Here is a 12,276-nt window from a genome sequence, read left to right as displayed (position 1 = left end):
GTAGTGGTCATGGAATGTCTGTGTTCATCCAGACCCGGGCAGGGCAGCGAGAGGCCCTCTGGAAACCACAGGTATTTTGGGAACTCCACACAGGGCATCATTTAGAGTTCAAACCAGGTAGAAACCAGATCAGAAATTATTTGTTTGATCTGAAGGCCCCTATAAATAAACAGCAAAATAAGGCACTTGTGTCAGACCCACAGCACATGTGGGTTTCCAGGCATGGGCATGGTGAACACTCTCAGTTTTGGAGAGAGTCTCAAGGAATCAGGAGGGTTGACAAGAATTTAATATGCAGATCCACGTGCTTTGGCCCATGAGATTCATTAGGACATGCTGCTACACTCATGCCTTGTCTCTGATGGAATTAAACAGTGGCAGGGTCGAGATCATTTTTGTGTGTAGGAAGAAGAAATCATCCAGGTTAATTGGATTAATATCAGAAGTTCCTTCTCTCCCATACAACATTCAGCATGTGCTTACATGGTCTGGAAGAATATGAACTTGTCTGTACATTCAGACACAAATGAATCCTTTCTGGATGGGAGGACAGCAGTGAAAATCTCCCTCCCTCCCTCTCTGCTTGCAAATAGAAAGAGCAAAATACAACCCATCTTTGTTTCTCTGATCATATTGTTAGTGTTAAAAGAAGAATGGGAAATGATCACTGGCAGTGCAGAATCCTCACAAAAGGGATCCTGCAAAAGAGAAGCATGACTGTGCAGTGCCAAGTTCACGAGGAATTTTAAGCATTCTTAATTTTAATTTTCCCTAATGCTGGTAATTTTCCATTACTGTTGTACTTTCAGGTTGGAGATCGGATTGTCAGCATTAATGGGCAACCTTTGGATGGGCTGTCTCATGCAGATGCAGTTAATCTACTAAAGAATGCTTATGGGAGCATTATCCTGCAGGTACGGTGATAAATTGAACATGCAGCTGCAGCAGGGTAGATAAATGGCATTCAGGAAGGGATAAAAAAAAAAAAAACCAAACCCTGAGCATCCCTGGCATAAGGCATCACAGAATTGCAGGGTGCTTTGCTGGTGGGAATTACACAGGAGGAGAGCAAGAAATCATTTCCATTCAAAAATTCTTTATTGCCATTCACGCAGGCTGCGAGCGTGGTTCTATAAAAGCATAACAAAGGGAACAAAATGACTTGTTGCCACACGTGATAAATCAACAAGCTCCCAAGTTGTGGGGTTGTTGTTTTGGTTTTTTTTTTTTAATTGGAAGTTAACTAGGAACAAGAAAATGTGTGTGTGCTTGTGATGTAATGAGACACAGACCCACAGAGTGGTTTCCTTGTCCTTGAAAGAAATTCTAGCAGAATTTAGGAAAAATGATGGCATCATCACGGAGACAGAGCTGCCTGGAACTGATTATTCATCAGGTAAAGGATCAAAACAGGGAAGAGAGAAAACAGAGCTGTCACTGCTGTGTTTCTCTGGTAGCTGAAAGGGACATCTTCTGCCACATTGCTTCTGATTGCTGCCTGCCACTGCGTTGATCCACAGTTTATTTTTATGTTTACGCAAAGAAATGGGGGAAATACTCACCAGTTAGAATTCGAAATTCTCCTCGTTTGCAGAAATTGGAAAACAAGCTGAAGGCACCACTAAAATCTGCTCTTAACTCTCTTTATCATCACAGCATTTTGGATTGGAACTCATCCTGAGGGACTTCTGCAAGCTTCTTGCTTGTATTATGACACAAATGTGACTATAAAAAACAGGGGTGGGGGGGGGAAAAGAAAAAAGAGGCAATGAAATGATAATAAACTTAGTTTGAGACTTGCTCATTCTTTGTTTTGTCTGTCCATGAACTGCTGACCCAGTGAGTGATGAGCCAGTTCCAGAGCAGATGGTGTTTTGTGTAGTTCCATTGAAGTCAGAGGAAACACACAGATTCACACCAGCTGAGGATTCTCTGTTAAATTATAGTTATCATATTGTTACTAACGTTGAGTAATTTCACTTTTCATGTCAACAGTGTTCCCTGAATAGAAAATGAAAGCTTGCTGCAGAACCCAAAATTGCTCATCTTGAAAGCTGTAATACAGCTCAATATTGCACCTCATGATGGATTTAAAAATACTCCTGATGGGGCACTCTGGCACTGGGTCACTCACACAAACAAAGAGCTTCTTCTAGAAATGCCACTGGGTCAAACAGCTTCTTCTGGAAGTGCCTTTGGGTCTGTCAGTTGGCTGTTTTTCTTCTTCTGAGCATTCTGACTCATTAAAATGAGCCTGGTGCTGTTCACAGATGATAGAGGTTTATTGGGATAGAATAGAGGCTGTTTTCCTCTGTTAAAAATCTGCTCCAGGAAGGTGGGGTGTTGTATTTTAACACCTGGAGTGGTGTGGTTCCCTTCCCCAGCAGCCACAGGTACCTCTCCACCACCAAACTGCTCTTTTTTAACCAGAACACTCCAAAAGCAGCAGCCCTATCACTGTCATCATCACGAGTGGTGTGCCATTAAGCAATTCTGTTTATTATCAGGGTGGACCACTTCGTGGCAAGCTGCTCTGAAAGGTCAGATAATTGTGCTCAGTGGGGTGGAAAGGCTTATTATGGGAACGTCCTGGGAAGGAGTTTGCAAATGCTGTTTGCAAATGGGAGATTAAGGTCTCAGGGGAACAATCATCCCTCTCAGCTGTTTTGATGCCTTGGTTTAATTTAATTTCTTTTCTGCAGGTGTAGTAATGAGATAAGGGGGAGCTTTTTTACAAGGTTGTTGAACTCTGATGTGTTCTTGCTGCCAGCTGAAGATTTTTGAATATAGATTTGGTTTTACCCTCGTTTTATTGAGCAACAACAACAAAAAAAACCATGACAAATCCTGGCTGGAATTCCTTACTCTGATGCCACGGGAAGGGAACCTTGGTGGGGTCTGTGCTGCCTGAGCCAGGTGCTGTTCTCATCTGCTGGACCCCCCTCCTTTGGGGCATCCTGGAACCCGAGTCCTGGGATGCAGAATTTGCATGGAAACCTCCTGGCTCCATCACCCTCTTGGCTCCAGCTGGTTGGGGAAGAGGGAAATATTGCTGTGGAAGAATTGTGAGCACTCGTTTAAAACAGATTTATAGAACAAATTTCTTACTTTGAAAAGGGAAGTTTTCCTTAAAGCCAAGTTCACAGCAACGAGTGGAAGAAGTACCTGTTCACTTGGATAAAATAGGGCCATAGCTAGAGGAAATATTGGAATTGTGCTTCCTGGCTGTTCTTCACTGTGTCTGAGCTGAACTCCTGTGCTGCAGTAAATGTCAGGCAGAGAAGAATATCTCCTCAGAGGGAGATGGAGTTAGGGGATAACCACAGCGTGGACTTGTTGGGAAATTGATGTCCTTTCAGCTGTAAATACTTCAAATCCAAACCACTTTGTGGTGGTTTCTTTTGATTTTCCAGGAAAAAAAAAAAGTAAATTAAAAATCAGCATCAATGAATTAAAAATGAAGTTAATGCCAGGGCCCTCACTGCTCTCACAGAAGGAATTCCTTCCCAATCTCCCATCCATTCCTGCCCTCTGGCAGTGGGAGCCATTCCCTGTGTCCTGTCCCTCCATGCCTTGTCCCCAGTCCCTCTCCAGCTCTCCTGGAGCCCCTTCAGGCCCTGCAAGGGGCTCTGAGATCTCCTTGGAACTTCCTCTTCTCCAGGTGAACACCCCCAGCTCTCCCAGCCTAGAGAAAGAAACCTTTCCACAGAAACCTTTTCCATAGAAAGGTGCTCCAGCCCTCAGAGCATCATTCAGGATGTTTTCAGAATAATAGAGGACCCAGCATTGGGAAGTTTGACAATCCTGTTTTGTTTTTTTTTTTTCAGGCTAAAAATTCAGAGAGGTCAAAACCAAGGGTTAATTTGTTCCCTGCTCATCAAGGAAACCAGTCTGAGGCATTTCAGGGTTTTTGCCCAATAGTCCCTTGGATCTTGGTGATCTCTTAAAGGTTGGGGTGGTTTCTCTCAAGACCAATCCTGGACCCCTTGTGTTGGCTCTCTTTCCTTGGAAAAGCAGCCTTTTTGTCTGGATTACCCAGAAAGACTCTTCCCCTTTGCTCAGAGCCTGATGATGGTCTTGTGAGGGCAAGAGGAAGCTTCAGGGCAGAATTTGCATTGGACCCCAGAAAAGTGGCTGCTCTTACCTGAAAGTGTGGAACTAGTGGAGGTTTAAGAGAGTAGGACTTGGTTTTAAAGCTTGCTTGGGGAAAAAAAGCCAGCAGCTGATTTTCCAAACTGTATTTCCTTGCCTCCCTCTTGCCCAGGTGGTGGCTGACACCAACATCAGTGCCATTGCCAGCCAGCTGGAGAGCATGTCCACGGGCTGCAGCCTGAGCCTGCCCTCCGAGCATCCCACCGAGGATCCTGAGTGAGTTCCTGCTCTCCTGCAGAGCTGGGGTTGATTCCTGGGCTGGGGAAAGGCCTCTCCCACTGCTTCTCTCTCTACTTTTCCATCACCTTTAAAATGAAAACTCCGTGACCTTCCCCAAGCTGATGGTGGGCTCGTGTCTGTCTTCACCTGCTGACAGAAATTGCTTGAGTCAATAAGCACAAAATGTGTTTCCAAGCACTATTTCTGAGTGTTTTTCAAGGAAAATTATCCTTTTTTTTTCCTTAATGTGGTGCTGACGTGGTATTTCTGCCCTTGTCCATTGGCTTCCTGGTCTGGAAGGAGCTCTGATCTCAGCAATTTGAAATAATTTGGTATTGGCAGACTGATGCCAGAGGTGTGTTTTTAACACCTCTGGCATCAGTCTGCCAGTAACAAATTACAAATTACAAAACATGTCCCAGGACTTGGTCTTTTCAATCTTTATCGGTTTATGAGTCAAAAAAATCCAGTTAAAATCATTCCTCTTGCAGCACTTGTGCGTGGTGATGGAAGTTGGAGGTCCAGCCCTGCTGTGCATCGTTCTCCATCGTGTGCTTTTCTCACTGTAGCATCCCAGTTACCATTTTGAAATCCATTTATTCTCCATTTCAGCTCATCATTTTCGTTGTGTTCTCCATTTTCATTCCGTGGTTCATTCTGTTTATTTTAAGAAGTTGCTGCCCTACCTCAGGAGGGTTGAGTGTAAAAGCTGAGCTCTTTGTGCTGCATTCTGTGGTCTTAGAGTGTGAGACACTGGTTTTATTGCTGCTCCCCAAGGAGAACTGCTTGCTTTACAAAAGGATTTGAATCCTTTTTTCATATCAAAGCATCAGGGGAATTTGGAGGCGAAAATATGAAGCAGAATTGGGTATGTCCTAAAAAAATGCATGGATATTACTCAGCTTGGGCTGCACCTTTAGACAGGTGGAAGATGCCAAATGGATTCCATGGAATCACGGAATGGTTTAGGTTGGAAAAGCCCCCTCAGATCATCGAGCCCAGCTGCCAAGGCCACCACTGCCCCATGTCCCCACGTGCCACATCCACACAGGGCTGGGGACTCCACCACTGCCCTGGGCAGCTGTGCCAACGCCTGACCACCTTCTGTCCACAGCACTTCTTTCTGCACACGTAGAAATTGCTGATTTCAAATTTGAGAGGGATGAATCCGTGTGAGTGGTCTAAATTCCACCAAAAACATCTTCCTTTGCTCAGTGGAGGCAGAGCAAACCCCTGCAGAGTTCAGGCTCCAGCTAATGAGCTCTGGAGTTATGAGCACAGGCATGTGGGTATAATACAATACTTTAAAATAATTTTTTCCAAGTGAGGAGCTGGAGCACACGGAGCAGCCTTTGAACTCTGGGCTTTGCAGGAATGTTCCAGTGCAAGGGTCATGGTTTGTGACTGTGTGAAAAAAACCTCGTGGTGGATAAATGTCTGTGTAAGTGTTCCTTCTGCATAAAGTCCCCAGAGACAGACATTGCTTATCTAAGTGATATTTATTGTGTTTTCAGAGCACCTCAACCTAAGATTATTACTTTGGAGAAAGGCTCTGATGGACTGGGATTTAGTATTGTAGGGGGGTATGGAAGTCCCCATGGAGACCTGCCCATTTATGTCAAGACTATATTTGCCAAGGTACCTTTTATTTTTCACTTTCTCCCTCTTTTTTTTTCTGTATTATCTTTAAAAATAAACCTAAGATTGGGCTTGGAAAATATATTATGTAGCAGAAAGCAAAATGTACTGTCTGAGTAGGTTGCTGTGAGTTAGTGGACCCAGAACTCATAGCTGGCTTCTCAGTTTATATTTCATATTACTGATGGCTGAAGCAAGACACTTTGTCTCAGCAAAATTGCTCTGTGTACTTGGGAAACCTGGGTTTGTACATTAAAATATTTATAAGGCAGTTTTCTATCTGTAAATCTCCAGGAGGTTTCCATGAGGTATTGAAGGCATCTTTTTCCCCCACTGTGCAGGAGTGAGGAAATTGCAGAGATGCTGTATCCTGATGAAAAAAACCAGGAATTAGCCCATCTCTGATCCCAGCCCTGAGTGTCTGGGGAAATGGGGGTCCCTGCCAGGTACAGAGAGCTCCAGCCTCTGAGGCTGGGGAAGAATCCTAATACAGCACATTATAGGAGGGAGATATGCCCCTTTTCCCACCCATCCCTGCTAAAAATGAGCCAGCAAGACTTGTCAGGCATGGCCGCACGAGGGGAGTTGTGGAAATGGAAGGGGAGGGAAGAAAACCAGTGGGAATTAGGGATACTTGCCATAAAATAATTGTGAAGTCTGTCACATGCAGCTGCTTGCCCTGTGCCTACTCAGTGTCACTTGTGCCAGGGTAGGTGATGTAGTTGAGAAAACTTTGTCTGAAGGTGAAGTAGGAGCCATCTCTCCTGCTCCTGCTATTCTGGGGCTCAAACCACAAACATCTGCTACTTTTACAATTTGGAATTACTAAAATACTGTGCCTCTTAACTGGTGCTTAGGGCTGCAAGTTTCTAGATGTGAGAATAATTGAGAAATCCTAAATGGAACCTAAAGTTCCTGCAGGTGGGGCAGAAAGAGACACTGTGAGCCAGCTCTGGGCAGGCAGGGCTTGGGGTTTAGGTAAAAGAACCTGCCCTGAGATGTCTGGAGGAGAAGAGCCATTTTCAAAGCTCTCTGGAAGTTTTCAGGACTATCACAGAGCTTTTGAGGCTGGAAAAACCCTCTGAGATCACCGAGTCCAGCCATGCCCCCGCACTGCCAGCCAATGTCCCCAAGTGCCACATCCACATGGCTTTTAAATCCCTCCAAGGATGGGGACTCCACCGGGCAGTCTGCTGCAATGCTTGGCACCTTTTGGTGACCAAAATTATCCTGATGTTCAGCCTGAAGAACCCGAGGCCATTTCTTCATCTCTGCTGGGGCTGGGGGCAGTGCCCAGGTTGGTTCCTTTTCCTTCCCCACTTTCTTAGCTGTTTCTCAGCCACGAGGCATGGAGTACATTTAAATGCTGCTTTAAGAAGCCTCTCCATGATCATAAAATCCAGAACCAATCTCTCCCCCAGGCCTTTTTTCAGGGAAGAGCCAACTCTCTTTTCCTGGGCAGGGTGGGGAGCAATGGGCGGCAGCGCTCGGGGGGGAGCTCAGCACTGCCATTTCTGCTGGCCATGAGGAGGGATTCCCAGAGCTCCGTGCCCCATTCCAGGCAGCATTCCAGGCTCCAGGAGCCTGGGGGTGCCACGCTGAGCCCCGGTTTGCCGTTGCAGGGCGCGGCGGCCGACGACGGACGGCTGAAGCGTGGGGACCAGATCGTGGCCGTCAACGGGGAGGCCCTGGAAGGCGTCACCCACGATCAGGCCGTGGCCATCCTGAAGCGCCAGAGGGGGACGGTGACCCTGACAGTGCTGTCCTGAGACAGACTGAGCTGTTTTAGGCCGTCAGTAGAGCTGTCAAACACTGCCCAGCCCCAGCAGAGCCTGGGTCAGCGCTCCCGCCGCTGCCAGGCGCGGCAGCGCGCATCTCCAGCTTCATTCAGCCTCCCACGTTTCTTCAGCATTTCTCCCCACCCTCCACGACTTCTGGTGGCTTCGGAGGTTTCCCTGGACAAGTTTTAATTAAGGAACTTCAAAGGACAGGACTCGCTGTGCATTATTTGGCGCGTCGGTTCGTCCCCGCTGCTCTGAACCCCGGTTGCGACTGCTGAACCTGGAATCGATTCGCACACAAAAGAGAATTCCAGATCATCAACTGATCTCATCTGAGGAGCAGAAATAAATGCAGAGTGACTTGTCATCTCACTCATGATTTACTTATGCTAATTGTTCTTTCAAGTATGCCAGAAAACATTAGCAATGTAATTAAATTACCGCTGTTCCAAATGATGAAATATCAAATTCTCCTCTGGGAAATTATTTGTGCTCGGCACAGTAAGTCTGATAGTCAAATGTGAACTTCTCATGTTTATCTCTTTGGGTAGGTCTGTGGAAGTTAGTCAGAGGTAATTACTGTGATGTGTCAATTTGCAGCCTTTAGCATGAAAAATAAACGAGGGGAGAGGGAAATTTATTTTTTTAGGCTTTTAAAATGTTTGAGCCTTTTCAGATATTTAGGCAGCATGAACAACAACAGCGTAGCTCGTTCTATTCTAATTCTATTTTTTAAGAAGAAATGTGCTGATATATGCTAGGCATGTCGCATACAAAGGCAGTTGTTGTCGTGCCAAGCTGCAGCATAATTGTTCATCCTGAAACTTTAATGAAGACAAAAAGTTTGCTTTGGGAATGTGATCCTGTAATTCTAGGAACGCTGGTGAGCAGTCCCTCCGGCTCGATGGAGTTCATCCCAACCACCAAACTGATGCACATTTCCAAGAGTTTCCCCAGGATCAGGTAGTGCAGGAAGAGGCTTTCATGGTCATGGAGGATGCTCCTCTCTTGGGGCTGCCAGAGTGGATTTTGGGTAACACCAGGCACTGCCAGGCAGGGCTGGGATGATCTCCCACAGCCAGGTGCAGCAGTTTGGGATGAGGTTCCTCAACCCCCTCCAGCTCAGTTGAATCCCCCAGCCAGTTTTTTGGGGTCTGAAGCCCACAAGGAGCCTTCCCAAGGCTGGTCCCACTCTGGAGGTGGGGTGCAGGAACATTCATCCAAGAGTTCCCAGCCTCATTCCACGTCCCAGCCATCAAGCAGCGATGATGTGAGCGTGGCCTTGGTGATTTAGCAGATGAATTTGGCAGGCAGGTTCCTGGCAGTGCAGGGCATTGTGGGTTAATCTTCCTATCCAGAGCAGGAGGGGGTTTGGAGGAAGCAGCCCAGTCTGATTTGGAACTATTTGGCATAATTTATAATGGTGATATAGCTGGGAGAAATGAAAGGGGGGGTGGGGTCAGAATTGGCTGCTCATTTTGTGTGAAGAATTCCAGGAATTAAATGGAAAGAAGGTTGAAAATCTGCAGTGTAATAACTGAGCAGTGCAGGGAGGTGTTAAAGGTACAGCTGTTCTGTGTAATTTAGTAGAATTTTCCCCATTTTACATACAGGAACCAGTCCTGAAGCGAGGTGAACTACATTGAGACAGGAATGCTGTGATAAGTTCTCATGGAAAAGGGTTTTCCTTATTTCCTTGGAAAGTTTTCCATAACTGTAGGTAATCACAAAGTGCATTTAGCCTGCTGGAACCATTGGTGGGTATTCCCTTAATAGTGCCTGGAAGAGACTTCTCATTTTCAGTGGATTCCCAGCGTCCTGTTTGATTTGCCGAGTGAGGTGTGAGTGGAATCCTGACTGCAGATGCCCAGGGATATCTCCAGGTGCAGGAAACTGGAGAATTCTTAACAAACTGCTCTGGTTGCACAAGTACCTGAGGCGTGCAGGAGTTCAGGGTGAGGTGTGAGGAGGTCCCCTCAGCAGCAGTGTGTGGAATTTGCCAGCCAAAGGGAATGATCCTGCTGTGTTTCTGTACCCACCCTGAGACGTTGCCACATTTAATCAGTGAAGTTGTACACGGCTGTTTACTGGCCTGTGATGCACATGAAGTTCATAGACATAAATAACAGAATTTATGGGCTGAGACGTTTTGCACTTCTCGCGGCTCAGAAGGAGAGAGAACATTTTCTGCTTCTTGTAATTTGCACTTTGTGTGTTCGAATATATAACTGCCAAAAAAAAAAAAAATTATCTTGCAACTAACTGATGAACCAGTGACCATGCTCCACGTGCAGGGCCAAGGCAGGGAATTCAGTTTGCATCACGCTTGTCTGGGTTGGGGATGTTCTGGTTTGTTTAAAACTTTTTTTCTGTGCAAGGGAAAAAGCAATTAAACCTCCTGATTGTATGTTTACGTAGATCAGTAAAATGAGACGTTTTATGACTTCAAAGGTTCTAAATAAAGCTCGGTTGCATAAGCAGTTGTGCATTTGTTTTATTCTAGATTTTAATTTAAGTCAGTGTTAAAAGCTGTTGCACGCCCTGATATCCACTTTAAACCTCCTCTGGCAAAACTTTTCCTCTGCTTCCTCTTGTCCTAAGGGTTCTCCTGCCTTGCTTTGAGGACTCGGGGGGCAGAGCCTTTACTTTAGAAGGGCCATGTGCTGTTCACAGTCCTTCCATCAGCTTCCTCACCTGGAGAGACCTGGAATAACCTGCTCTGGGCAGTGACAGCGCCAGGAGCCATCTCAGGGCTCTTGGCATTTCTTGGCCAACTCATAACACAGGTTATGATGTGGTGGTGTTGGCTGGGCTGGTGGGGCCAGCAGGTCAACCTGGAGGGGTGAGGGGCTCCACCTCATTTACCTGCAATGCAGAATCAATGTAGTGCCCCTAAATTCCCTGTGATTAATCCCATGGCAATTACCACCCTGGAAGTGTGACATCCATAGAGCCATGGAGGTGAAGTGATTATGCCAGGGTGGAGCAGATAATGCCCCTCTGTCTGAAAGCACTGGAGAGAATTAATTTAGTGTCACACGTTTATAAAACATCAGTTTTTACAGCTGTGCTGAGTGTGGATGCCTAATTCCATTATCCTCTTTCCCCACAGGGTCACACATCTGGATATCTGGTTTGGTGTCCTGGTTAGACACTGCCATGGTCATTGTTACCCCTCTTAGTGGGGTTTGTTCCCCAAAATGCACCTTCCTGTGATAGCTGCACCTTCTAGGATGGCAGCAAATCAGAGAGATCCATGTTCTGCAGCATCCCAAATGGAAAAGGAGCACTGGTCACTCTGACTTTGCATTTAGCCTTTTCCAGGTGGGCTCTCAGGGCTCTGCTGCCTTCCCAAGGCTGGTGGGGCTGAAGCAGAGTTTAGTCTCAATTCCTGCACAAAAAGAGAAAATACGCACTGGTAGCATAAACTCTTTATTTAGGATCACAGAATCCCAGAAGGGTTTGGGTTGGAACCGACCTTGAAACTCATCCCGTTCCACCCCAGGCAGGGACTTCACCACCCCAGGTTGCTCCAAGCCTGATCCAACCTAAGGGATTCCTGAGCAGTCAAAGAGCTCATGAGGAATGTTTTCCAGTGCAGATATTTCCACATATGGGTTTATAGTCCCATTTTGAGAAGGATGAGAAAATCAGGGTCAAGATTCCTGGTTCTGGCTCTGCAGGGTAAGCCCTGGGCCAGGGCTGGCACATCCCCAGGGACCCACTCCAGAGCCCAGGCAGGGAAAGCTGCCCAGGCCCCAGCAGGGCTCTGAGCCTTGTGCTCTGGGTGCTTTTGCAGCTGAAATGGCACTAGATGGAGCAGTTGACAAAATATTGCATTTCTGCAGCCTTCTTGCAGGGCTGGAGGCCCGGCCAGAGGAGCTGCCCCCAGGGATGCTCTGAGCATCTTCAGAGCCCAGCCCAGGAAAGACAAACTCCCAAACTGAGCCGGCTCTTTCCCCGTGGACAGGGGGTGCTGCAAAAAGGACACACCTGGGTGCAGTGACAGGAGGGTTCTAGGAAAGGAAACCATGGCCTGTCTCGCTCCTGCTGAGAGCTGCTTTCCATCCTGGCAAAACCAGGGCGAGTTGGCCCTTCCACCCTGAGCTGTGGGGACAGGACAGGAGCCAGCTGGGCCCCACAGACCCCAGAGCAGAGGAGCAGTCAGTAAACTTCCCCTGCAGAGAGAAATCTGCCTTTGCTGCTGAGAGTTTTGTTTCTCCCAAGAACATTAAATTCTGCTGAGAGCTGCTGCACTGACGCTGTCCAAGCTGCTGATGGGGCAGGTTCTGGCTGATCATCGTCTCAAGAGGAGATGTTTCTCTTTGGATGGATCCTGGAATGGTTTGGGCTGGAAGGGACCTTAAAAGATCTTCTAGTTCCATCACTTTCTACTGCCCCAGGTTGTTCCAGCTGGCCTTGGGCACTTCCAGGCATCCAGGGGCAGCCACAGCTGCTCTGGGCACCTGTGCCAGGGCCTGCCCAC

General features: G+C 46.9%; 1 protein-coding gene across 5 annotated transcripts in view; it reads left to right on the top strand.

The window, feature by feature from the left end:
- The window catches only part of PATJ (PATJ crumbs cell polarity complex component), a 141,301-nt gene extending 131,031 nt beyond the window's left edge, over positions 1 to 10,270 (top strand). For all 5 annotated transcript variants that reach the window (XM_038143825.1, XM_038143824.1, XM_038143821.1 and 2 more), the window contains exons 41-44: positions 810 to 914; positions 4,265 to 4,368; positions 5,886 to 6,009; positions 7,632 to 10,270. In XM_038143825.1, coding sequence (XP_037999753.1) covers positions 810 to 914; positions 4,265 to 4,368; positions 5,886 to 6,009; positions 7,632 to 7,778 — 480 coding nt within the window. In that variant the 3' untranslated portion in view covers positions 7,779 to 10,270. The remainder of the gene's footprint in view (positions 1 to 809; positions 915 to 4,264; positions 4,369 to 5,885; positions 6,010 to 7,631) is intronic.
- The last annotated feature ends 2,006 nt before the right edge of the window (positions 10,271 to 12,276 follow it).

Source organism: Motacilla alba, chromosome 8 (assembly GCF_015832195.1).
Source record: "Motacilla alba alba isolate MOTALB_02 chromosome 8, Motacilla_alba_V1.0_pri, whole genome shotgun sequence".
Classification (NCBI taxonomy): Eukaryota; Metazoa; Chordata; class Aves; order Passeriformes; family Motacillidae; genus Motacilla; species Motacilla alba.
The sequence above is the reverse complement of the archived record's forward strand: the minus strand, read 5'-3'. Positions and strand labels throughout refer to the sequence as shown.